We start from the raw sequence: 27856 nt of genomic DNA, 5'->3' as shown, positions 1-27856 counted from the left end.
ACACAAAATTTAACACGCTCCAAAATTTTAACACAATTGATCACATTTTTTATTTTGCGTACAGAAGTCTGGACCCGGAACCTTTGTGTTTGCGTGTTTCTGGTACGACACAAGCGACATACGCAACAACAGCGATGGACGACGAAGCCGCTTCTCTTGTACCGCTGGGGGTTCATTTGTTCATGAGTTAGCCTATCAACTGTGCGTAAAGAATTGACTACTAAAATATCCCAATAGTGACTCTGTAATAACTTCTCATCTTTTGCTACACTGCAGAAGCTTCATTCACCTCAAAACAGAGGACATTTTATACTGAAGATGAAACTGACGGCATGACCTACTTTCTGATTAACTATGTGGACAATTGGGGACAATAAAATAAATAAATAAAAGTTAATAATTAAATATGTAAAAAAAAACACACACACACAAAAAGAGAAAGTGATGTCATGTTAAAAATCAGATTCCCCTGTCCGAATACAGCAGAATACACACCTTTGATCCCGATATACACACCCTATTCAGAACTGCACTAAATCAGCTGAAGTCCTCCAAAGATGTGACGGGGATTCTCCACAACATCTCCTTTATGTCCTCACTTTTATACCATAACCCACATCAATACACGGAGAAACAGAAGACCACAGCCTTTGAAAAGCACAAATGACTCAAAAAGGAATAAAAAGTTTTGAGTGAGTACAAGTTATGAGGTGCACACAGATCGTCTACACGTGGAAATATATCCGAGGAAGAAGATATATTCCAGAAAAAGAGCAATTTGTGAGGAAACGGCAGAATCAGGGAGGTACAGTAAATTAACCTTGCAGAGCAGGTGGTGTTAGCAGTGCAGGCTGAAAACAACACAAGGCTCATCAAACACCGAAGCTGTGCGATGACAGAAACTCTGATGGAAAATAAATAAAAATGTTCATTGATGTCATTGACGCAGTCAAATCTCCATATCCCCAAAGGTGGTTTCCAACCCCCCACAAAAGGGTCATGCAAGATGAACTAGAGGATTGTCGAAGTATACTTGAAGAAAAGCGGACATACCATTGGTCGGATGCCTGGCAAACGACACAGAAAACCTCTTTACTGCCGGCATAGAGAGCAGTTCTGAGGAGATAAGAGAGGTAACTAGGATTACTGGAGGTGCTGGTATCTGTGTCAGTCTGTCGGCCTGCGTGTTCTTCAAAGAAAAGAAAATAAAAAAAATAAAAAAGAGGGGAGGAAACAGAAATAGGGCGGAGTTGGCTTTCTGATTCACACACGTTCTGCCAACAACTCTGAGGAAAATGAAGAGAAGGGTGAGAAGTAAAAAAAAAAAGAGGTTGAAAATTTGATCTCATTGATCTTTTAGCTAAACGGAAAAGATGCATAACTTGTAATAATCTGTCAATAGATAAAATGTCAACAAAATACACTAAGACATGGTGACATAATCCACTCAGAGCAAAGACAAAAGTGTCAATTTGTTGCAGGTGTCTCAACCTGCTGGGTATAAACAAAGTACCATGAAGTAAAAACATGTTAAGAAATCTCTCAATACACATTGAGTTTTTCAGTCCATATTGAAACATTCTGATGTTTTACAGAGGAAAATAACTTATTTTTTGTCTATCTGTAATTACGCTGCATTTTATTCCAACGGTGCAAAATCTGCAGGTAAATAAACCCAAAGTATTGAAATATAACATATTGATATATGTTATAGTTTTAGACAAATTAAGAGAGTAACTGATCTGCTTTCTCCATTGTCGAAAAATAATCTATGATCACTTATATGCAACCATAAAGTCTAAAAAATAATGATGATGATAATAATAATTAAGATTTTAAAGACAATTGCAGAAGCGCCTCAGCCAGAAATGTCACTTCCCATTTCACCAACAGTCTGAATTGAATTAACTCTTCGGTTACATTACGCCACAGTGATGGCCTTGTACGGCTCTTCCTACTGGTTCAGAACCCTCTGCTGTTCTTCTGCATTCGACACCAGAACACGCTGACCTTACGTCTGGAACACGGTGGGGTTAAAGGTTCAGCACTTTGGTTTTCAGGTCAGACTCTTTTATAAACATTGGGTTCCCCAAGATCCTACTCTAGGACCAATGTACATATACTGTATGTATTTTAGTTATTTACAAGTTTCTCTTTAGATTTAAATGTAAGAAATTTCGAAGGTCTGTCAAAGTAAAACCCAGACTACCTGTTACTTCCTAAAACTTGATGAGAATCAAAGCTAAGTGCCCTATAGAGGCCCTTGGATAGATTTTCAGGAGTTGGGTTTGGTGTCTTAATTCCAGTGAAGGGAAGTCTTCAAGATGTAAAAATGTTGTTTTTTTTATGGGTAATTATCAATAATAGTTTCCTTATGTGTAACAGAAAGTTGTCATAACAACTGGAGCTTTTAGGAAGATGAATAAATAGTGTAGACTTTCTGTTTTAGCCGACTTCAGCCATTTAAATAAAGACAAAATGAACATTTTCAAATGAGTTTGATCACATGGGTTTGTTTGGTTTTTTTTTCTCCTACTGAGCTGCACAACAACTGCCTGGGGACAATAAGTATGACCGACTGAATGAAATGTTTATTGGTTCATATACTCACCCTTTTTCTTAGTCATTCTTACTGTTGGTGCTGTGAAGTTTTGCTATCAGAGCGACACCTAGTGGTGATAATGAGCTGCTTTTCTTGCATCACAAACCCTGGACAAAATTCCTGCTGTGCACAATTTAATTCCAACTTAAATAACTTACCATTTATGGTGTGATTATGCTGTGCAGCGTAAATGTAGGCAATTGTTAAGAAATCTTGGTGAGTGCAAAGAGAGTTGCTGCTTTTTACCAGTGGCAGCGTGAGGAAAAATTTTAATATCAGATTGGATTATTTCCAGTTGAATTACTGGCTCTTGTAGTGAGGAATACCACAAAATGTGAGTAGGGGGGAAAAAAGGAAAACAACAGCCAAGATTTGGGCTTTCAGCCACCAAAGCTACTTTAGGACAGATTATTAAATTCCACAAATGAGGAGACAGCGCCACGGCATGCAAAAAAAAAAAAATCAAACCTATTTAATCCCCAAGCAGACAGAGCTGTGATGGCGACAGTTAGTGCCAAAAGCGTTGAACACACCCAACAGGCGCCTGCATGCAAAACATTTACCACACAGCCAGTCACTCTGCGATCAGATCAGTGTCGCCAAAACTTTGAGAGAGGCGAGATGTTTTGAAATTGGATTTTGTGGAAAAAGAGGGAAATAACAGAACAGGAAAGAGCTGCCAGTAGTTCCAAGACGAGACCAGCAGTAGCAAAAAAAAAAAACTAAACAGAGTAGAATAATAATAATAAAAAAGGTGTTTTTAAAGAAGGGCGGAGATGTGAACACCTGACCCCACGGAGGAGAGCAGACACCGCTGTGAACGTACCGAACATGCCAATCTTGCACGGCAGACTGCCAGGGGACAGAGGCGGTTTTCGGTGGTGGTGGTGGTGGTGATGGGTGCGGACGTAGTCCCGCAAGTTGGGGGCGCTAGAGGACACCCCGAGGGCTGAGGCACTGAAGAGGCCAGAACAGAGTGAGCCTGTGTGAGGACGAGTCAGGGGGGGGGAAAGGGGGTGGTGAAGGGTGGATGGGTGGGTGGAGGGTGGGAGTGGAAGTATGACCGGTGAGTCGTTTTATTTACACACCATGCAGGTAATGTTCCAAACAAAGCGTTAGGCTTCTTGTTTTTATTAAATATGTGTTTACATTGAATTAGGGCTGGACAATATGGCTGAAGGCGGTTCCATGATGTAAGCCTTTCATATCAGCTCACGTCGATAGTTTTGGTTTTAAATATCTGACATGGTGCCAAACTGGTGGCGTGACCTTTCCTGTTTTAGCCACAGTTTTCACTCCACACCAGTTGTTTATTTTTAAGTTGTTATGAGGCTGAAACGTACGCAGTAGGTTGTTGCTAGGTAACCACAGAGTGAGTGAGGTCGTTCACGCCACCAACCTGGCTTAGAGGATTAGTGGCTAAAACCTTTCCTCTGCCTACATCTCCCAGAATGCCATGTGGTTCTCTGGATCGGAGATACTCTATCGTCACCTTCCTAAAATAACGGACTAATCCACTTTTTGCCAATAGGGACCGTTTTGCCTAAACCATCTTCTGACTGACAATTATTTTGAGAAGGTGGCAATACTGATCCCTGAATATTAAATCAGAAGTATTATCTATTGATAGTGCTCATTGTCCAGCCCTGCAATGAAGACGGTTACCTGAGTGAAGTTGCACCCCACCTTCTTCAAATCAGAAGACCTTCTGACCTTTAACAAAAGTTTAAAGGTCAAAAGGTGACCTACCCCCAGCTGCACACACTTTAACAAAATCAAATCGACCTCTAAAGTTTCATTTGTATCTTCAAAGCCAAAGCAGCAAAAGCAACAATTTTCGCTGCACAAGGGTAGTTGAGTCGATTGACACCAATTTTGCCTGATTTGAAGGAGATGTGTGTGTGTGTGTGGGCGTGTGTGTGTGGTGCTCGTTGACCTTTCATAACCTCTGGAAACATTTCTTAAAATCTTTAATATGATAGCGGCACAATCGAATATTTTTGCCGCACAAACGCAGTACAAATGTTTAAGACCATTTTTGTCTGATTTGAAGAAGGTGGGGGGGGAACTTCACTCAGGTCAGACGGTTTTCTGCTAAACTATTCACAGCTCCTAAAGTCACAAACACAAACCTTAATGTGATTTTATCACACAAACACAAAGTTATGTTAAGTTTTTCTTTTTAGTTTAAAATTAAAAATCTTTAAAGTGTGGTGTCCGTGTGTTTGTATTGAGCTCTTGTTCAATACCTTGGATTAGCTTTGATTGCACTGGGTTTAGCTTTATCCATCTTTCCCACATCATCATACTGCCACTACCAAGTTAGACCATGGGGATGATGCCTTTAAGGTTTAGGTGCAGTGTTTTGTGGCACATGAAGCATTTTGCATGCGAGTCAAGAAGTTTCACTTCGATCTCATCAGCTTCTTCCACATATTTGCTGCATCCCTTACATACTTTGTTCCAAAATCCTCCTGTGATCAAGCAGAGGGAAACTCCACTCTTTGTAGAAACCTCTCATCCAGACATTTCCCTAACAATGCCATGCGAGTTGTTTTGGTCACATCCCAAGGAGTCAACTCCGTTAAAATCGTCCGAGTAGCCAGTCAGCGCCGCAATGCAGGCGTTGGAAAGATGAAATCTGAGGTCACCTGTGTTTAATTTTCGGTTTTCTTTTGTAATATCGATGACTCCTTTCACTCACATACTGCAGTGACAGCAGAAAGCTGCTGGGATGCTTTTCTTGGATGGATTGACTTTGGAGAGCTCAATACAAACATGCGCCACATTTTTTCCTTCGATTTTGATTACTGAAAAGTTTTGTAAACAATGCGCCATTTTCCATCCACTGATTGTCTACAGCACTTATCCGTGCGGGACAGTGAGGGGCCGTGGATGGGTCGCCAGTCTGTCACAGGAAAACAAGAGAACAAACAAGCACAAACACTCATTCCTACGGGATGCTCAGCGTAACCGCTGATGAAGCAGGAATACCCGGAGCACACACATGCATGTATGGGAAGAACATGCAAACTGCATGCAGAAAGGCCAGGTCACGCTTTGACTCTTGTTTTTTATCCCTCAGTGACAACTACTTCAGGACGACGACGTGGAATCCCCCAAAAACTGCACTTAAATGTGAAAAGGTTTGACAGTGAATACTTTTACAAAGCACTAAATGAACCACACGAGAATATGTGGTCAGTGACATTTTTTTTTTTTTTTTTGTCAACTCAATCCTGGAAGTGTTTTAAAACAGAATTAATCCAAGAGTCAAACCTTTTTTTGTTCCTGACAGATTCGGCACCGAATTCAGCACCACTTTGATGCAACATGCCAGGTGTGGCAGTGAGAAAGACGAGTTACCAACAATAGGAAATGCAATGGAGTTATGCAGAGAGGAACTATTAAAAAAAAATCCAATCTCTTCTCATTTGCTAATCTTTATCCAGACTCAAGAATATTTGATCTGAAACAGAAAAAACAATAAATAACTGTGACGGAGGAGATGCCAGCCGTAGAAAACACCCACCGCTCTCCAAAACAAACAACAAAATAAATAAATTAATAAAATAAATATATATAAAAAAATCTGAATAAAACTTTCACACACAGTGACATATCAAAAGTATTCATACCCCATTACCTTTTTGTTGGGATTTTATACTGTGAGAAACTGATAACCTCATCTACTCTACAATCGACTAACAGAAACATGCGTCTGTCCCCTTTTTTTTCTGATTCCCCTAAATAAAAATCTGGCAGAAGAATCGATTGACAGGACAACAGTTGCTGGACTTTCATGTTATGATCAAATGAATAACTATAAAATATAAATTTCTTTCTAATTCACAAGTATGCACTAGTATGAGCTGCATAAAATAAAATCCACTCTGGTCTGGGGTTGGCACAATATGGCTTAAAATTAAAGTTTACAATTTTCTTTAGAATAATTAATTTTATATATTTTGTTTTGTCTCATAAAATTACTCCTTCCTTCTCCGAATATTTAGCCTTTATTCTGGTATTATTTTGACTTTCTTGTCATTTGGATTTATTCTAGTATTGCCATGACTCTAGTCTTGTGATATGACTTAATTCTTGTAATTAAAAAAAAGATTTAAAAAAATAGGACTGTTCTATTATTGACTTGAATTCAAAAACCAAATGAACTGCAGCTGTAAAACACACTTGCCAAACAAGATGGCCGCCCTGTGGGTGTTGACATCACTCTGAACTGTGAAAACCCAAGGAGTTTATTGTTGAAAAAAGAACAATTTTTTTTTTCCAAAAACGTAAATCTTCAAAAACCAAAAATTTGATTAACAGATAAAATCAATTTGTGGCCCGGCCCTCGTTGGGGGTGTGAATACTTTTGAAAGTCACTGTATGTAATCAAAATAATCAATGCAACTCCTAATAAATTTAGCGCTGAAGCGGTATGAACATTTGCCATTGGCAGCAGGATTGTTTCTGCGGGGTGTTAATGTGCTAACATTTTGTTCAGACACAATGGAGGAAACAAAGCAGGTGGTTCTGTCCTCAGTCACCTCGATGCTTTCACCAGGAGTCACTGTGAAGCTTTCAGCTGCTTTCAGACCGGTGATCGTTCGCCTCTTCATAACATATTGGCATGACGTACCTTTAACCTCAACTTAACAAAACAAATTTTTTTTAAACAATCAGTAAATATCCACAGTGACAACGAGGCTTAATAGAAACTTCTGTTTATTCAGAAGAGCTAAGTTGAATTTAATTAAAAGACAACCGGAGTCGTCCAGGTGACACTGAGTAGTAAGTAGGGAAGCTGTTAGCGTGCTAATGAAGAACACTTGACAGAAAGCCTTTCTGTCCCTCTGATGTCACACTCCTGCTTTTATGGTTTTCTCCACGCGGCTCCGTTTAGGCAGCAGATTCGTGCCTGAGAGTGTCGCCATTTTTTGAGGCTTATTAGACGTTAAATTCCCCTAGAAACGCTGAGCTCACGGGGGGGAAAGCCCTTGAAGTGTTCTTTGAAGTTGTGATAGACAGATAAAAAGATAAAAAAAACATATATACTGTTGTCAAACTCAAATTGCATCAATAGCAGTTTATATTTGTAGAAGGAAAAGAATGGGCAACTATTTGGTAAAATGTAGAGGAATGTGTTTTTTTCTGGGTTTGTTTCATCTTGACTGACATGTTTTTCTGAAGAGCTAATACTTTGTTGAAGCAGCTTGTGATTAATTAACATTGAGTCCTTTCAGGTTCACAGTGACCATCAATTATAGTGACTCTTAACAGTTCTGTTGTCAAACCTTTCCAGATTTACATTATTTTGCGGAAACCACGACTGCTTACTAGATTGAATGCTGAAGCAGAATCAAAACATGCAAAGTTTTAGTTTCCACAAATTTAAGAGGCCAGGTTATTCCACCTTTCTCATTATTTATCCTTCAAACTAATTTATTCGTTTTTCTGTTTAACTGTGAACGTCTTACAATAATTCATTAAAGTCTCACGTGACGAAAAACCTGGCACTGTGTATTGGGATGTGCTGCAGATGATCCCGTTTGTCATTTAATGAAAAAATAAAACACTGAAAGGCGGGAAAAACAATTAAGAACATTCACAACTTAAATTTCTAGATTAAAAAGATTCCTGAAAAGGCTAATTGCTGCTGTTTAAACGAGAAGATTTATTCACCGTTACATGTCGGTCTGCAACACTGAAGCCTGGTCGTTTCTCTGTATCCTAATGACGGGAAAGTGATTCAACTCATATCGATCGGGTGAAATTTGCCTCTTCTGTGTTATATTCTACATCAGTTTAAAATTGCAGTGTGGTGCAGAAGTGTCTTATTTCGATTTTACCTGATAGACCGACACAAAGTTGGGAAATCGAATGAACAGCCTTTGAAGTGTCGGTGTGCTAATACGTTTAAAGGGGCGGTATTGTGTAAAATCGACTTTTTTGAAGTTATTCCTTCAGCAAAATCATGCCTGGAGTGCCTGAGAAATCCTTTAATCTCCATGGCAACTATGAATGGTGTTTGAAAAACGTTTGTGAAAGGCTTAACGGAGAAACTTTGTTGTGGCGACTTCCTGAAAGCGGAGTTTCAGAAAGAGCAGGAGCTTCTTAAAGGGGACAGAGGCCCAATTTCAAGGCTTTAATTTGAAAAGTCAAATTTATTTTAAGTAATATATGTATATATATGTTATTTTTCGAACAATTCCAAATAACGAATTTGGAATTCGTTATTTGGAATTACAAATTCCAAAAAAATGGCACATAAATAATCCCATTTTTGTGCTGTAAAATGGGATTATGTCCCTGGAAAATACATAACGCTGCCCCTTTAAGGGGTATAAATACTTTTGCAAGGCAAGATGTTGCTGATGTTTCAATTAAATTTAAATCAGTGACCAGTGATCTGAGAGCATTTAGTTTGGTCCTATGACATTAGCTTCCTGTGTTAAACGTCGGTCAGCTAAAACCTGCAGCCTTGCGCTGAACGTTTATTTCCCACAGGGAGTGTCGGAACGTCTGTAAGCGTCCTGTGACAAAGAAATCCTGATGTTGGCTGCGAACGCCTCAACTCCCAGCTGACCTCTCGCCTGAATAGTTTGGAGTCTGATCCTGTTTGCGCTGCCGCTAAGCTGAACTGAAAGCTATGCAGCCATGAGAAACAGGAGGGGGAGGCGATGGAAAGAAGAGAGAGATGATGAAGGGACTGAAAGGGGATAAGGTGGGAAGGTGAAGAAGGGGAAAAGGCAAAAAAAAAAAAAAATGAAGAGCAACATTGGTGGTGACAGCTTAAAATAGATGTGATACGAGGGCAGGGTGATCTGATGACAAACACACACACACACACACACACACACGAAGAAAGAATACAAACACTTAAGAGTTAGAAGCTGACCTAGGCCTCCGGCTGGTTTGATCTCAGGAGACTGGCGGGAACAAGACTGGAAGAGCCGGTGGGATGTGCAGCCTTTGGAAGAATGGTTGGGCGACGTCTCAGAGAGGACCTGGTCAAAAACAAGGCCAGGCATCAATAATAATAATAATACTCAGCAATGCATTGTGGGTGCTGCTGAGAGGCCGACTCCGCTCTACCTCCATAGAGCCCGTCTTGCGGTTGCGAATCATCGGAGAGCGTCTCTGCAGGTTGATGAGCTCTGTGACCGGAAGAGCGTCGTCCGTCTGATCCTGGGAAAGATCCTCCAGGCTTCCCTGATTGGGCTTTTTGTCCTCATTCTGATTGGTCAAAAAATGGACAAGTCAAGTTTTCACCCATTATGGATTATTATATAAATAATAATAATAATTATGGATCATTTTATAAAATTATCAATGAACCTGGCGTGGACTTATAGGCTGCGTTTCCATGCTATTGGAATTATGAAAATAAATTTGCTTATTGGAGAGATGGAAATAAAAAAAATAAATAAAAAAAACCTCCTGATTTGTAAAATTTGTGCAATTTTTTTTGTTGTATCAAAATTTGTCAGTTTCCCAAAACTGCAATGGAAAAACTTTTTTTGCATGGGTTACGTGAACAACAAAAGGATGTTACTACTGGTGGAAGAGACAAAGAAGACAACAGGAAGTGGTAGGAGGACGAGGGTGTGGCATGTTTTTTTATTTATCGTGTGAGAAACTTATTCACATGATATTAATTACCTTTCTTATTTAGTGGAAATGGTGCAACTGTGAAATAGGTTTTCCGACATCAGTGGAATATCGACGAAGATTAGCGCACATTTGTAATGGAAACGCAAATACTTTTGCAAAACGTGGAAATTCTATCATCTGATGTCAAGGAACAATTAAACGGTTTAATAAACTAGCTTGAATCAGAAAATAAAAGTTCTTGAAAATATAAAATTAGAAGAAAAAAAAATAAGGGCATCTTACCCGTGAGGGATGTGGATGTTTTAAACACCCTTGCTTCAGTTTTGCTCAAAAACCGAATCTGAGTGTGCAGTGAGACTGATGTGATCACATGCATGTATGTAAGCAAACAATAATTTGTGGTGTGCGTTTAAAATCTCACAAAATACATATTCTAGCTCATAAACTCTTGTTCTGCTTGCTCTATGCATGCTCTTGACTATGGCTCTCTAATATACGGAAGGCCATGAGGGCCAAAAAACATGCAACGTCTGATGTACATTTTACACATAAAGCCCCTTTTTAGTGAGCAAACAACTTAAAGCCAATCACAGACAGTTGCTTTTCATTTAATTGGAGTATTTGTTGGATGAAAAGAAGAATTCATCACCAGCAAATCGTGCAGAAAATACAAAACCAGACATTATGATTTACGAAAAAAGTTTAAGTTTTGTAGCCTGAGAATATGTGGTTAAGCATAAAAATATGTTTACTTTTTTCATTTCAGGTGGTATTTCAAGATTTCTGGAGATTTCTATGTAACGTGTGAAAATATTTAGGTTTTACATTAGAGTTTTAGAAATAGGCCCAGTCAAAGTAGCTCAACCCACCATCAGTCATCTCCCATCTCTCAAATTTTGGGGAAAGGTGCTACGCCACTGGAAAAAAAACATATATAAATAACTTCTAACACATATTCACAGACCTCTGATGAGGCGGGTCGGAAACCAAAGCCCAGCGGCACGTTCTCCTCATCTTCACACCCTTTGACCCCCGGGCTGAAGTGGAGCTCCACGTGGAAACGTTCCTCCGAGGACGGGTCCTTCTCGCGGACATGAAAGAGACGGCCTTCCCGTTAAGCAGCCGGGGGATCTGCTGTTGAAGACGAGCAGCGAGCGGCCTGCAGACCGACCTTGTTGTTGTCTTCGTACAGCATGATGACGATCTGCGTCATGTAGTTGAGTTCAGTCACGGCGCTCAGGTAGTCCATCGCCTGCTTCCACTGCTGGTCCTTCACCTCCTTACCAACACACACAAACACAATGGCTCTTGTAGTGAGGAATACCACAATTACAGAAGCACTCGCACGCCCTTTATACGATTCACGTTTCGTCACATAGCAACAACAAGCCTTGTGTTTATTGCTGGGTTTTTATGAGATGGATCAACAGAGCAGTGCAGGATTGTGTAGTGGAAGAAAAGTGAAGCAATTTTTACAAATTTAAATAAAGTGTTATCACATGGACGTTTATACGCTGCTAAGCATTCAGGGCAGTCGATGTATGCTAGGTGCTACAGCGCTCGCTCCATCCAGTTAGCAACGCTCAGACCTTTCTGTTTGAAGCAGGGCGTGTTGACATTTCAGATTTTCTTTAACGTTTCATGTCTGGCGTCGCCTACGAAAGCCATGACTTTGTTTTTCTTTTTTCAATAGTGGAGGAGTTCATAGCTAATAGTTGAGTCTCTCTCAACTGTGAATCTCTGCAGCTCCTCCAGAGTTATGGACGTTTTTTTCCTGATAAATGCTAAAATGGCACCACAATTCAGACTTTTGCTTGTAAAGCGATTCTGAGGAACATTTGTATTCTTCTCCATATTTATGCTTTACTTTGTCTTGGTCTATCACATAACGTTTTAAACATAACGCACATTAAAACTCTGCGGTTTTTATGTGACGAGATGTGTAAAAGTTAAAGAGGTGTGGATACTTTTGCAAGGCACTGTACACAGACATTTTAAAACAAAAACAAAAAAAAAAGATTGGTACAACACTTGGATGAATCTCATTTAGCCCAGCATGCATTAGTGTATTTTTATTTGTAAAGCACATTTCAGCAACAAGGCAGCTCAAAGTGCTTCATACCATAAAAACATAACAGCAACCAATCACGAAACAAGAAATAAACATAAAATTTTGTCAAATTTCATCAAACAAATGCATATTAAATATGTTGATAATGTGCCATTTACTACTAACCTAATGGGTTTTTAAGCCTTGATTTAAAGGAACTAAATGTTTGGCATCTTTGCAGTGTTCTGGAAGTTTGTGCAGCATAAAGCAATGTACAACAAAAATAATTAAGTACAATAACTACTCATGAGGCCCAGATGGTCTCTGGTGAATCTCCAACAAAATTTGCAAAAACAAGCCTGAGACAAAATGACTTAAGAAGGATAAGTAAGTGAGGGCTATACACACATCCAGCAGTCCTCCATAGCGAAACATGCTGAGCAGGGAGTGGACGTGGCTCTCGCTCGTAAAGTAGAGTCGTGTGCGAACGTGGCGACCAGGAGACATCACTCCGCGGGAATACCTGAACACCCAGGAACAGATGTAAGAGCTGATCGGGTCACACAGAGCAAGTGATCGACAGTACACCTCTGACTACTACTTCTTACATTAACTTTGAGGTTTTCCTCACTTATTTTACTGGCGTGTGGCAGTTTTCAGAGGAATTTGGTATTTTGTACAGTTTTGACTTAATTGCTGCTCAGAATATGTTTTTTATTTTCCAGTAAAAGGCCTTTTTTTTGAGTCTGTATACTCAAGTTATCGATTAATCAATTAGTAAATGACTTGTCAATTATTTCAATAAGAGGTTCATCGTGATGAATTCGATTTCAGCTCTAGTTTATTTAAGTTTGTTCATATAGTGGCGGTTCACAAAAAAATTAATCTCAACTCACTTTACAAAAATATATGTATTTATAAAAATATATTTAAAAATGCTTAAAAGTTATTTCAATTCAATCACATTAGGATTAGTTGGAGTATCCAGTTAATTATTCTAATTAGTTTAAAAAGTTTTCTAGCCAAGACAGAAAACTTTAAGTGATTTTTTTTCACTATGAACTTGAGGGGGAAAAAAATGTATGGGATATTTAACTTCTGAGTTTAATTCACATTTATTTGGCTGCATCTGTGGACAAAAATTCACTCAAGATTTTTTTCTCCTCAACTCCACTTAGATCGAAAAAGCAAGCAAGTCTAAGATAAAATAGAAACTAAGACATTGATCTTTGAGAGGTTAAAGAAACAAGACAAAGTTCAGCAGCACAGTAACTACATGGTGAATGTGACATGTGAGCAGCTGTGGTTTTTGGGTGTGTCCTCACAGAGGGTGCAGCTTGTTGACTGCCTCTTCCTCATGGGTCCTCTGCAGGTCCAGGTAGATCTTCTTCATCAGAGGGACGCAGTACGCCTGAGCGATGTCCAGCTTCTCCGCTTTATTGATGCCGTACTCCTGAAGCCACGAGAATCCAAAACGTTTTTACTCTGCGTTCTGATCCACATTGTATTCTTTAGTCAAATCAAAAAGGGATGGAGCAAGAATCAAACTGTGCCCGGCGGAGGAGAACAAAAGCGATCTAACCTGTGGGATGACTATGTCGGCCAGAGCGCGGGACAGTCTGAAGAGCTCCAACGTGTCCTCCAGGCCGACGGAGGCGTTGTGCTGCGAGTCGTACTTGATGCAGTCGTAGATGTCCGGGATCTTGCTGATGTCGTAGCGGCCGTTCTTCATGCGGAAGTCCCTCTCCAGCTTCGACCAGCGCTGCAGCATCAGCTCCAGCGTCTCGCTGTGGTACAGCTGCAAATCTGGAGAGAAACGCGGGACGACCACCATTACTGTTTCAGAAAAATATGAAAGAAATATTGGAATGTGTTTTATGTGTCTACTCTGAGCGTTTTATTTATGTTGTTAAAACCAAAGAAGCAGAAAATACAGTACATACATAAATCAGTGTTACCCAGACCCTGGAGGTAAAAGTCTAAAGAGTTTGTGTCCACAATGTGTGGGGTCTGCAGAGATGTTAGCTACCCTTTTTCCTGACCCTTGACCTGTACAAGTAGTGGATGGAGGGATTGAACTGTATTTTCAACAACAAATCGAGACGTGTGAAGTTTATTTAGAAAGCAAGAAAGTGAAACTAAAACCCAACAGCTTCTGAAAGCTTCAGTGACAAATTTTTAGACTTTTAGAATATTTCAACTGTCCTTGATTTAAATGAAAGATCAACAAAGCTGACAAAAATAACGTAAATAAGATTATTATTGGAAACAACAACCAATGTGTCACATTAGTGGTTCTAATGCGACATACTGTCAACTTGTGACATACAAGTTAACGAATGAAAGGTGAATTCCTGAATCAAATCTACAAACGTACTAAATGAATTTAATCTAAATTAAACAAATACATAAAAACAATGGAGGAAGACTCAACATATATACAGATTTAAGGTGTTCTAACCTATTATGACAAATAAGAACTAATTTAGGAGTTTTCAATATTAAAAATGTAAATTTTCATTTTTTTTTAGTTTTTTTCTGCTTTCTAAGACCCTGGAGGAAGCCTTTAAAGCAGCCATCAATTAGATTGAAACCTTTACAGGTAAAGTAGCTACTGAGCTGGCAAATCCTGTCAGCCACAGAACATGCTGGAATTGGAAATGCTGAGTTAAGATATGGAGAGGGTTTCTGCAGGTTTCAGCAAGTCAAATTTAAGACCTTTTTAATGCTTGAATTCAAATTAAGACCAAAGAAACTAGTCTTCCTTTTTTCCGGCTGGCAGCAGAAATGAGCCAGTGGAAAACAGGAAGGTCGTCCAATCAGCTGGTAATACATTTACACTTATCCATGATAGATGCAAAAAGGCTAGCTAGCTAGTTAGCAAGGTTATATTACCAGGCAGCTGGCAGCAGCCTCAATCGCCTTGATGCGTTCTGTGATTCGAGGCGATTGACATGTGATTTAAACTTTGGCCATGACAGAAAGTCTTGAGTAAGTAGAGTTGGTCTACCTGCGGATTTGGGGTCCTCCAGTCTCTTTCGAATCTGCGAGGTGAGGCTCTGAATGAGCGCGTAAACCTTGTCGCAGGTTTTGACTGGATTCTCTATGACCTTCATTGAGTTCACCAGGGATGGACTGCAGGTCGGGGCCAACTGGACCATAAAGGAAACACAGAAAGAATCATCTGTTAGCAGATATGGGGCAACGTTTTGAAAAAGCCTGTTGATAAGCTTTGAGTTACCTTCTGAAAGTCGTCTTGGATGAACTCTTGGTCCTTCTGCATGATCTCATGTAGTCTGGCCTTCACCTTCTGCTGACAGTCGGTCAGAGAGTCACTGTCGCTGTCCAGGAGTCCGTTCATGTTGGCGCTCTTCACCATCTGAACCAGGATGGGCGTCAGCTCGCCCTCCAGAGCCAGCAGGCCCTGGACACAAAAACCAACAGATGGAAACGAAGTCGCCGTGCGAGACGGAAACTACTGGAAAAATATGGACTGTGCTTAAAAGCCAGAAAGGAAAGGCAGAGACGATTAATCGTGATGAATCAATTATTGAAATAATCGGCAACTAATTTGGTAATCGATTAATCGTTGACTGATGCACAAACTAAAAAAAAAAAGGCCAAACGCTGAATAGAACAGCTGATTCAGAGCAGTAATTCAGACAAAACTGTGCAAAAATATACACATTATGCAAAAAAAAAAAAAAGAGAAAAAACAAACAAGAAAAACTTTGTAAATATGTTCTACCCAAAAAATCTTCAAGTGGCATAATTTTAACTTCGCTTTGTTCAAATTCTTAAAAAAAATTAATAAATTCTTACTGGCACCTTTTGCTATTGAATTGTTAATGTGTATAATAAATATTAAGTGAAGCATAGAGGCCTGAGCGTTTCACATTTTGATGTTAGAAGTATTTTTAGCTGCAGATGATCAAGCGTTCACTAGAAGAATGCTGCTATTGCATTTCAGGAAATAAATTGTTTGTCTTTCTGTAAAAATGAATTGAATTATTTGTTTATATGCATCTTTTGTTGTTTTTTGTATATTGCATAAAAAGGCTGGAGTGGAAAAATCTGCAGAATGTGAATAATTTTTTTTGCCCGATTAATCGATTAATCATCAGAATAAAACTAAAACAATCGTTAATTGTAGCTCTACAAGAGATTAAACCAGTGGAAATGCAGTCCACCAACTGCAATCAGCAGAAATCATGACGGATGCATAATTTCTGCATATTTATATTTGTATACTCTTTTGTAATGCAGATTGAAGAAATTAAAATCAATCAAGCGTTGTGTTCTTAATTCTTGGTTTCAAATCTTGGTTTAACTTAAAAGACGCTCACGCTACGGGTTTTAAAAAAGAAAACGAACAAACAAAAAAAACGGACGTTCCTAAAGTCTGAGGACATAAAGACAATGTCTCTCTGTGCATCATTTAAAGCCCAGCATTGTATCCATAGCTATGTAATCCTTCCACCAGCTCTGTATGTTCCTAACTAAGCTTCATAAACAAAGTTTCATCTGTTGGTCAAGCCCACAGAGTTACCTTGGCAAACGCCGCAGCAGTCATCTGAACCCTGCCTTCGTCAGAGGCATAAATCTTCAGGTCGTGGCGGTAAGTGCTGTGCAGACGCAGCAAGCCGCAGCCAGGAAACCCCGCAAAGTCACCTGGAATATTGTGCACAAAGCAGACCACGCTCGTTACCCCGGCTGGTTTAAAGCAAAACTTACAGTGAAATTTGTCTTTTTTTATTTATATTTTTTTTTAAAGGGAAGGCTCAATCAGCGGAGACAAAGAGGAAACGATGATGTGTTGATTTCATCGTAAAATACCGAAGATTCCCCCGATAATCTGAAACGTACAGAACCTGAGCAGGCAGAGCGTCACTTTCGGTCCAAATGCAGCGATCTTCAATCGCCTCATCTCGTTTCATGCAAATGTCGACTTGAATCGTGAAGCTTGAGCTCCGTATAAAATGAATTGAAAGTGAATAAAAGCTGAGTAAACCTTCCGATCGGACGCACTCACCCGCTTGTCGGATCAGACATTTCACATCCTTCAGCAAACACAACGTTTCATGCTTAAAATAAATCAATTTATTAAGAGTGACAAAAATTAAGTTATCTCAAAACTTTTCCACATTCTGTCACTTTACAGCTACAAATGTTTAAGGATTTGTGGTGAGTTATGTGGTGGACTAATGCAAGAAGTGTATTTCTGAAGAGGAAGGAAAAAGATAAATTTACTCAAATAATAAAATTCAATATTAAAATCCATCCGCTTAAACGCACCGCTGGGTGTGACAAGACGGCTAATAGAGCGCTCCACAAATCTGGTCTTAACAGAAAAACAGTAAGAAGAAAGCCACTGCTGAAAGAAAGCCAACATAATTTCCATTTCACCGTCTGGGGACAGGAGATGATCTGGTCAAATTAACAAAGTAACCATTTTACATACACAATTTCTCACAAATATCTCAACATGACAATGTTGCTGCGTGCAACAGGCCCATCACAAGGAAATCAGTCAAAACTCCGAGATCAAAGTCAAAATCAGACAAAGTCAAAGTTATCAAGGTCAGAATTTCAAGATCAAAGTCAAAAATGACCAGATCAAAGAAATCCGAGGTCGAGGTCAGTGACATCGAAGTGAAAATTCAGAGATCAAAGTTAGAGTTCCAAGATCAAAGTCAAGGATATCAAGGTCAAAGAGAACAAAGTCAAAATTTTTAAATCAGTCAAATAGATCAAGGTCAAACAAATCAAAGAGATCAAAGTCAAAATTATTTTTTTCAGTGACCCTGATCCTCTTCCATAAAGTCAGTTGTTTAACGTATCATGGAAGGTTTCAGAAGGCAAAAAGGCGGTAAAGTGATTAAAATCAAGCAGTTTCAACAGTGAGATTTTACAAAAGCTGATTAGACCACTGATTATCTGGAAAAACCATGTATCATTTTTCTTTCTCTTTACAAACCACTTCATGTCCCAGTAAAATGCAGTCAGGTTAGGTGCTGTAACAGCAAGAATGTGGAAAACTTCCAAGGGGTAAGAGTGCTTTTGTAAGGCACTGCGCCTCTGCACGGTGCAAACGAATGCTACAGCTGAAATGTTTCATGCATTTTCCAGTTCTGTACAGCCCAGTAGCATAAAGATATTGCCTGGAAATATTGTGTTTTCATGCTGTATTTGAATTTAAAGCATGTTGGCTCCTCTCCTTAGCTACAGTGCAGAATATAAACTAGGCCTCAAAAAATGACAAAAAAAAATAATAATGAAAGTGTTTTGGGTTGTTTCAGTAGCACGTTAACAAAGATACAAACAATCCACAGCAATCTCAGTAGAAAAAACAAACAAGAATTGTCAAGTTGCCAAGTGAGATTAACCAAAAATCACAATGAGGTGAGAAGGAATCAGATCATGTTAGAGACGGATGGACCGACGTGCTTAAAGCTGCAGTATACAACTTTTCCTTGTTTTACATATGTGTTGAAACCGTCTCCATGTTGTGGCAGTACAGCATGAAACAGAGGATCTGTGTGAAAAAGCCCCTCTACCTTCTCCCAGTACTAAATAGAAACAACCAATCAAAGCCAGGAGGAGGGTCTTAGGCCTGTCAATCACCCTCTGTGCGCATGCTGCTCACAACTGCCCCATTTCTCTCTGCCGTCTACAGCTTCTCCGTTTCAGCAGAGCACACGGTGAATGCTAAGGCTAGTTAGCATAGCCACCGATGGTTTAACGGTGAGTTGTTTCTCTGCCATTAGCAGCGCAGGATGATTGACAGCACTATGACCCTCCCTCTGGCTCTGATTGGTTGTTTTTTTTTTTTACCAGGAGTGGAGGATTTCTCCAGACAGCAATAGTAGCTGAAGTAGGAAGTGAAGAAGCGTCATCGTTTCACGGATTATCCGTCTCATATCATTCTGCTACGACATGGTGACAGTTTTAAAAAACATGTAAAAAACCTTTTCTTTTTTTTTTTAAATAAAAGTTACATACTGCAGCTTTAATGGGAGTGAGTGGTGGAGTGGTGACAGCCAGGAAACCCCTCATCTTACCAAAGTCAACAGGGGACTCGCAGCCAGGGGACCGGCGATTACGGGCTAGTAGTGTACACATAGCAACGACAGGTAACAAGAGAAGAGTAGAGTTAATTGACAAAAAGTTGTGGCGAATAAAGGAGGAATGACAACAGTGGCTGGGATGAAGTGTGTGACCTTTTCAGAGGAAAAAAAAAAACAGGAAGCAACACAGGCAGTCTGTGCATCTACTTTTAGTTTTGTTTCAGGTTGTTCAAGCAGAACTGGTAGTTCTACATGCACTGATAATAAAGCATTAGGCAGGGAAGGTCAGTTAAAGACTCCTAAGATGGATCAAGAGAAAAACCTCCATGCAAAGGAAAACCCTTCAAAACCCAACATTTCTTTTCTTTACCGCGACACACAGGTGCTGCGACAAGCCCACAACCAGTTCACCACAAGTATGTTTGCATCAGTGAGTAGACACGTATATCCACAAAAACAGGTCAGGGGAACGTTAATATCGATTCCTATGGTTATACTCTGGAATGCTTTACAAGTGAGATAGATTTATTGCTGTTAAATGCAATGTGTTTCTATGGCTGCTGAGAAACATGGAGAAATAATTTTAAAAAATAAACTTAGGCGAATGAACTTGGCAACATCAAACAAATATGATCTTTACCTCAACAAAAACAAAACGTAAGAATAAGGCAAAGTATGAGGGCCATGCAGATTCAATTCAATTCAAAAATACTTTATTGACCCCAAAAGGAAATTAAATATGCGACTCCACGACCTGTCCTGGAAGCACGGACCGCACGTATTTATTCGCTAAAATAAGTGCGTCAGGAAGGGTATTTTTATTTCTGTTTTTACTTTTTGTCATTGTAATAATATGACTAGTAAATGACTTCAAGATAACAAAAAGAGAAACAGTTTCATCGCAATTAGGTAGACTGATATTTTCTGAAAAGATGTTTAAAATTCAACCAAATCAAGCATGAGGAAGGATGGCGCAATACATTTGTGTTTCCAATAAACACGTGGAAATTAGTCTTGTACAGTTTGATAATATCTTTAGTTAATCTCATAAAAGATCTGATTGCTATAAATTCGAAGGTATTTGTTTTGTTCCTGATGTGTCCACCAGAGGGCGCATTGAGGGCGTAAATACCTTACAGTCAATTTTCTACTTACATTTTTTTTCTCCTATTTTCCTTTATTTCACCAGGCTAAAACCCCACGGAGATCAAGCTCTCAGTTACAAATATAATCTTTGAACTAAATTATGACATTATTCACCAAGAGAATATTCACTAACATAACATTGCCTAGGAAAATAGGTCCTCTTATAACAAGAAGTATTTTAATTCATATAAATATGTTACGAGTGTTGATGTACGTATCAAGAAAGATCCAGAAGTATTTTTTTTCAGTCAGTCAACGTAGGGCCGGGTGATTTGGACCTAAATTTTATCATGATATTATGATAACAATAAAAGTGACAATAAAAACTAAATACTCCTCCTTATTTTTAGGTAACTGCATCACTGTGACAGCATGACACAGCAATTCAGGTCCCCAGTCACATAAAGAAGTGTGATTAATATCACTAAACTGCACCCATATTTTAAAATTTATTGATATTTGTTGATACTTGCTTTGGAAAAAAAAAAAAAACAGTGGACAAAATGGTAAAACTAACAATCCTGACAGTGTGGATTGTTTTGGGAGGTTTTAGACATTAATCGACATTTACTGTGACAGCAATAAATCAAAAGTTCTTAACATGATAAGAACTTTATCATGATAAATGATAAGCGATACGATGCGATATACACCCAACTCCAACAGTAAGTAACAGATTGTGCAGTGACAAGAGCTAATCTGCTCTGTTTTGGTGTCACGTTTTAAAGTGTCCCTACAGAACATTGCATTGTGCACTTAGTTCCACACAAAAACAATCTGCAAGTGATCTGACATAATAAATAAATAAAATAACTTAATAGCTACTTGTGTTATTTTGAGAAACATGATCAGTGGACACAAGCTAAGGAAGCATTTTATGGCAACCTTTGACCCTTTCTGAGTGTGTGAAGTGTGTGTGTGTGTGTGTGTTTGCTACCTTGACCTCCAGGGTACATGCAGCGGAAGGCCCTGCCCAGCTCCTCGGCCTGAACCCGGCCAGCGGGCGTCAGCTCCCCGCCCCACTTCAGCACCAGCAGCAGGGACGGGCCGTCCTTCTTACAGTCTGGCGAAAAAAGAGAAAAACAAAAAAAATCCTTCACCTTCAATACTGATTGTTGCTTAGCAAAGCATTTCTGTTGTATACTTGTAGTTAAAGTTGTGTCAAACTCAACGTTCCTGAGTACATCACATTTCAACAAGCTGGGAGAGATACAGACCGAATGACAGATAATATTGTTATGTCTGGCTCTGGAGTATCAAGATGTCTCCCACATGAGACTGCTGAGAAATTATTATGACTACACAATAGCTCTCATTTTGATCAGGTTACAGCTTCATCTGCACAGTGATAAAGATAATACACTGTCTGCAGGTGCTGGTTTTTAATCACAGCTTCCAGTTTGACTCCACAGGCTCTCCAGCCATGATGGATGCTGACCTAAGCGTCGAGCTTAAAGCAAGATCTACGGTAGCAGTAGAGTCTCGCAACGAATCTGAAAAAGGCCTCTGACTGAAGATTGTTGCTCTACGACCTTCTGGAACAATAGCACATTCTTCTTTCTGTCAAACACACATGCTTCATGCCTGCTAATGTTTTTATGAAATCTGTTCTTTGTTTTTTCAGCACATATTGCTCAAAGAATTAGCTGCAGCCGCGCGGAAAAGAAATAAACACATTTGAAGAAAGAAGTTCCAAAAATGGAGGGGGGGGGGGGGGGGGGGGGGTGAAGAAGAAAAAAACAAATTGACGAAGACGAAAACAAATCTGATACCTTGTGTGATGTCAACAAAAACATGCTTAAGTAGCAGCCTGGGTTTGAGCGTAATGATTTACAAAAAGGTAAAATAATAATAATAAAAAAAACACTGCTCATACAATTTGATTAATCTATATTAAATGTAATTTTGACATATTTACAAAATAAGTTTGACTAGTCACTTTAATTTTGTATTACTTCTGACATGGACAAAACTACTTCAGAGCCACTAAAAGAAAACAAGAATTCTGATTTTTTTTTTTTTTTTAGATTAAAGTCAAAATTCTGGGAAAAAAATGTCAGCTTTTCCTTCTCTATTTTCCCCCCAGTGTCCCTGATCATCTTCTGTACAAAACATATACTTATGACCTTGTGATATTTCAGTTTTTCTTTTTTAATACATTTGCAAAATATTCTACATTTCTATTTTTTTCTGTCAAGATGGGATGCTGAGTGTACATTCATGAGAAATAATACAGACTTCTTTTCATTTTAAGAAATGGCTGCAATGCTTTAGAACGAGTGAAAACTTTAAAGGGGTCTGAATTCTTTCGGAAACCCATCGACAAACTAAAAGTTTTTGTTTATTTCTACCTTCTTCTTCGCTGGAGGCTTTAGGCTGGCCGTTTCGAAGGTAGGTCAGCTGGACCTTCCTGTTGATTCCAGAGAAATGGCCGTACCTGAAACAAACGTTAAAAACAGACAATAAAAAAAACAATAAAATAAAACAAAATAAAAAACGTTGGGGAAAGGTCAGAATGCGTCTCGGTTTTACGAGCTTTGTTTAAATGTGCAACACTAAAACACACATCTAGGCTCCATTCCCGGTTTCTTACAACACGAGCTGAAAACGGTAAAAAGCCTTCAGGTCTGACACGGGTAATACACGAGGCTAGTGCCAGTATTAGCAGCTGGTTTGATGAGAACTCGGTTACTCATTGGGTCCTTCAGAGTTAAACATTTGTAGCCAAGTAACTCCAGCTGAACTCCAGACATGGCCTTGGTGAGAAACATCAAGTTGAGCTCTTATTAAGAATCTGGCACATTCTGCTGACTAGTGACTGCCTGCTATTTGCCGACAGGTCAGGCAGGTCGGCAGAGGTCTCAGAAAGCAATTTCATTCTGGAAGCTGAGGCAGGGGAGAAAAAGGGTGTAGATTACAAGGATGATATCTAGATAAGCCGACTTAGATGTGCACTACAATGTAAGTAAGGGGCCTCTGTTAAAAAGAAATCTAATTTGATTTGTGCTTTTGCTTGAGGAGCACAACAAAAGAGAAAAAGAACAGATATGTCTTCTACATTACATTCTACATGGCAAAATGAGGATGTTTTTAAATGGGGTGTCCCAAATGCAACTTTTTCATTTCCGATACGATACAGAATCGGTAAGTATTGGCCAATTCCGATATTTACCCGATACGATATCAGTACAAATCAGACATACTTTTATTACTTATTCTGGCCTGTGGACTGTTAGAAAAGGCTTGATCAAGTGATTATGGGTTGGACTAAATGCTGGGGCGGAGTGTTTATATCGGAGATTTTAGATGCAGGCCGATATTATTAAATGCTCATTTTTTTCATTTTTACATTAAAAGATGCAAATAACGCCATTCCATTTTTAAATAAGAAAAACATTTTATTTCATAAAATGGATAAACATCATTCATTAAAGGAATGCTGTTTATGCATCTGAAGAAAAATATATATATTTTGATCGTGAACAACCCTTTCTGCTCAACTTAACACAGCGTAGGGCGGATTAGGTGATTATTTTTTGTCTTAAATGCATGTGTGTATTTTTTTGTACAGTTTTGGCTTAATTGCCACTCTGAGCGTGTTGCTCTTTCAGCAAATGACCTCCAGTTAACAATTAATCAATTACTAAATTAGTTGATTATTTTAATCGATTAATCACAATCACAATTAATCTGATTAATCATTTCACTCTTATTCTTTTTATATATCTTCGAAGTCATTATGAACGTATTCACTTTATGCTACCGGCCTACAGTTGAGCCTTCATCTCCAAATTTAATAGCACATGTTGAGCCCACAAGAAGACCAGCAATGGAGCACCAACAGCAGAACGACGGCAGGAGTAAGAAGACATTAGGAGACTTAGAGTCCAGCTGATGTGTGGTGAGGACAGCATGCACATTAAGGGGTAAAACACACTGATCTACACACGCAGGAACACAGTGAAATCATCATTTGACTGTGTATGAGTCAATTATTAAAGCCTAAAATAAATTAAGTTTAGAGAAAAAGTGTACAAAACATTAGGAATGCTTGATGTATTTTATTTTAACACTGTACTCGATTCACAACTGTATAAACTTAAAAATGCATTTTTTTTATGAGAGGAATCTGAAAAATTCCAGCTTTTTGTTCTGGTGAAGAAACTTTTGAAATGCTCCTAATAGTTTGTACACTATGTTGACTAAAACCGCATCCTTTAAAGTGAAGAAGGGAGAGGGTGCGTACTGATTCACATTCAAGCTGGATTCCCTTGTGGAGAAAGAGAAGGACGGATGGGAAGACCAGAGAGATAAAGGAAGGGGGGGAGGAGAAGAAGAAGAAGAAGAAAATAAACAGACAGTTAAAGTCAAGATGAGAGGATGGTGATTTCATGGTAAACAAGTGTTGGGTAGCGAGCATGAAAAAGATGAATGGGCCCCGCTGAGGTGTTGAAAGGCGATCCGTGGAGGTCGAGGAGCCCGCTAATGAAAGCTGTCCCCGGAAAAACCGCAGAGCGATGATGGACGGTCGGTGTGTGTGTGTGAGGGTGTGCGTGTGTGTGTTCAGCTGCCAGCTCGTGTCACAGGTGAAAATGTCACACTCACATTTCCAACACCGTCTTGAGCTGCTCCAGTTTGGATTTCTTCTCCTCAATCTCGCAGTCGTTGTGCTGACCGAGTTCGACCAGCAGCAGGCGGGCGATGTCCAGAACTTCCTGGAATCACAGCGGCTTTTATCCGTGACTGACAACGGATCGTCCGATTTCCCTGCCCATGAGCAAAACATCCCCTCTGCGCTGGACCCGACTACGATTAGATAGCATGAGCTCATGAGACGACTCAGCAACATAAATGGCGCCAATAAGGGAGGGCGCAGGGGGGCCATGGCCCCTTTTTGAAAAATGTGGATCTTATTCAGTTAAAACTCAATAAATAAATAATAATTATATATTTTCATTATACGTTTGGATATTATTTATTTATTTTTTTAAAGAATGCCAACCCCAACTTTTACTAGCCTGGTCTGGCCACCCCTATTAAATTTTTCACATATAATGTTGGTGAAGAAAAAAAAAAAAGTCAGAAAGTCATTCAAACTCAGGAAGAATGTGTAAATTTGAAAACCTGGATACTTTAGTAAAATCTTCAATTCTTCAGTCTAAAATCTGGCAAGCAGTAACCATCACCGAACATAAATTCATAATTTTTACTGAATATGTTCCTTGAAAACACACAAAAGCACAAAAGCAAACTCTTAGCCAACTAAAATACCATTTTGGGGTTTCGTTCATTTATTTCAATCGTTCTTTCTCCAGAGTGGAATGATTACGCAACATGTGACTTCAATAGTTTTTAAAAACAACTACATGCAATTCTTTGCATTTACTTTGGATTTTTACAGGCTCAAAATATATGCAGAAACTCTCAACGGGATTTTAAACAAATGTAATATTAAAAAAAAAATTTGAAAATTGAGACTGACAAAATTTTTTGCTACCAATTACAAGCTATCAATTTCACTGAAACTGATTAACCTGGGATAAAATTCAGATGTCCTAGTCAAAGTTTCTTCATTTTTCAATAGTCTGCGCTATAAACTGGGTCATTAATAGTGCCAGTTTAAATGAACTCTCCTACTTTTGCCGTGAACAGGGTCAAACCAAGTCAGAATTACTATAGAAACTTTTGGACGGCCAATTTCAGTGAGAATTTTCACTACACATTTATAATCCTGACCCTGCATGGGGGGGAAAGATTTACAAAATAAATTATGTTTAAGTTTAATTCATCCATCCTGGAAAAATATTAAAATAAATCATTAAAAGATTTCAATAATTTTGTGATGAGTGTATGCAAAGTTTTGACTGGAAATGTAGCAGCATATGAGAAGAAGGGAACGTCCACTGTCAAAAACATTTACACTTAAAAATTATTGATATGTAACGTGTCAATAAAAAACAAAAAGAGAATTACTCACCTGCAGTTGTTTTGGCTTTTTTAACTTTAGCTTGCCCGTCTTGTATCCTCCATACTTCTTAAACAACTCAAAGAAGCTGTTTAGGCAAAACACAAATAAATATATTATATTTATGAACCCAGGAACATGCCCTGCATGAAGCTGCATTCTGGACAGATTTTACTTTAATAAAATACTTAAAATACAAGTTCAAGGCAGGAGTTGAAAGATTCCATAGAAACTAGAGAAAACGGACGATATCCAAGTTGCTTATTAACTTGATAAGCAACTTGATGTCAGCTTCGTAAACTTGCGCAGTATTTTGTGCGATTACCGTAATAACAGAGCAAAGTCTCACAAAGACATTCATCAACAAGCTAATTATAGAGGCCAACTATTAGATAGGAGAAAACGCAGAGACCTTAAGATGGAAAGAAAGCGACTTACAGAGGATGACGGACTTCCATTTTCATCTTCTGCTTTGGGGTCCGATCTCCATGACGAATGATGGCGATGACGCAGCGCAGCTCCATCCTTTTAAAAGAAATGTTAAGATGGAAAAGGACAAGAATTAATATAAAAATTATTTTGTTTACGGTATTTATATATATATATATATATATATATATATATATATATATATATATATAAAAGATTAGTTATTTGTCAGTTAATAAGGTCAGAGAATCAGAAATTCTCAGCAATTATTGTGGAATGCTTTTTATCCCAGTTACTTCATCTGTATAAAAACATTGTTATGTGAATCTTTAGCAATTAAAAAAAAATTTAAACAATATGTATTTTATATAAATAAAAAATACATCCAGCTCTACAAACCGTCATGTCTTCCTAAAGTATTCACACCTCTTGAAGTTTTTCATATTTTGTCATTTTGCCACTGATTTAGTCAGTTTTTATGCAACAGAGCAACACAAAGAACAAAATGGTCTTAAAAGAACTAAAAACTGGACATTTGTATTCACCTACTTTAATCTGATACCCCGCAATAAAATAAGTTAAAATGCCTATGTAATTCAACATTGACAGTTTAAAAGAGAGATTTACTATGTTTTGTAGAGATTAAATGATATAAATGACTGTCAAAGGCAGCTGGAATGTCTTCCCCGTGTTACATCACACATACATGGTTCCTGAGGTTGTCGGGACGATGGGGATGTCTTCAGCCTCCATGGGGATGGACCAGGGGATGTGCAGCTGGGGGGCTAACTCTCTCATCACCATGTTCCTGGTGAAGAGGTCAGCGTCTGATTTATTCATGTAGCTCATTCAAAACACAACAGCTGATCAGCGTGCTTCAAAATTGCAACAACAACCATAAAAATAGAAAATAGATTTCTTTTTTAAAATGGGGCAAATAGATTAGATTCCCTGAGAACATTTAATGTAGTTTCAATCAG

At 38.7% G+C, this 27856-nt stretch overlaps 1 protein-coding gene across 17 annotated transcripts in view; it reads right to left on the bottom strand.

Annotated features, from left to right (window-relative positions):
* Positions 1-27856, bottom strand: part of ppip5k1b (diphosphoinositol pentakisphosphate kinase 1b) — a 55984-nt gene that overhangs the window by 11912 nt on the left and 16216 nt on the right. For 5 of the 17 annotated variants that reach the window (XM_032589698.1, XM_032589757.1, XM_032589765.1 and 2 more), the window contains 20 exons: positions 27583-27684; positions 26886-26972; positions 26460-26535; positions 25088-25197; positions 24729-24752; positions 22834-22919; positions 21420-21545; positions 19331-19375; positions 16819-16940; positions 15511-15693; positions 15280-15421; positions 13852-14075; positions 13595-13722; positions 12678-12792; positions 11391-11498; positions 11184-11300; positions 9701-9841; positions 9504-9612; positions 3429-3584; positions 1054-1116 (listed from right to left, as the gene is read on the bottom strand). In XM_032589698.1, the coding sequence (XP_032445589.1) occupies positions 1054-1116; positions 3429-3584; positions 9504-9612; positions 9701-9841; positions 11184-11300; positions 11391-11498; positions 12678-12792; positions 13595-13722; positions 13852-14075; positions 15280-15421; positions 15511-15693; positions 16819-16940; positions 19331-19375; positions 21420-21545; positions 22834-22919; positions 24729-24752; positions 25088-25197; positions 26460-26535; positions 26886-26972; positions 27583-27684 (2264 nt within the window). Of the gene's footprint in view, positions 1-1053; positions 1117-3428; positions 3585-5889; positions 9315-9503; positions 9613-9700; positions 9842-11183; positions 11301-11390; positions 11499-12677; positions 12793-13594; positions 13723-13851; positions 14076-15279; positions 15422-15510; positions 15694-16818; positions 16941-19330; positions 19376-21419; positions 21546-22833; positions 22920-24728; positions 24753-25087; positions 25198-26459; positions 26536-26885; positions 26973-27582; positions 27685-27856 lie in introns of those variants that run through there. The other 12 variants (XM_032589739.1, XM_032589781.1, XM_032589772.1 and 9 more) reach the window with 9 other exon arrangements.

Source organism: Xiphophorus hellerii, chromosome 2, assembly GCF_003331165.1.
Source record: "Xiphophorus hellerii strain 12219 chromosome 2, Xiphophorus_hellerii-4.1, whole genome shotgun sequence".
In the NCBI taxonomy this organism is placed as follows: domain Eukaryota; kingdom Metazoa; phylum Chordata; class Actinopteri; order Cyprinodontiformes; family Poeciliidae; genus Xiphophorus; species Xiphophorus hellerii.
The sequence above is the reverse complement of the archived record's forward strand: the minus strand, read 5'-3'. Positions and strand labels throughout refer to the sequence as shown.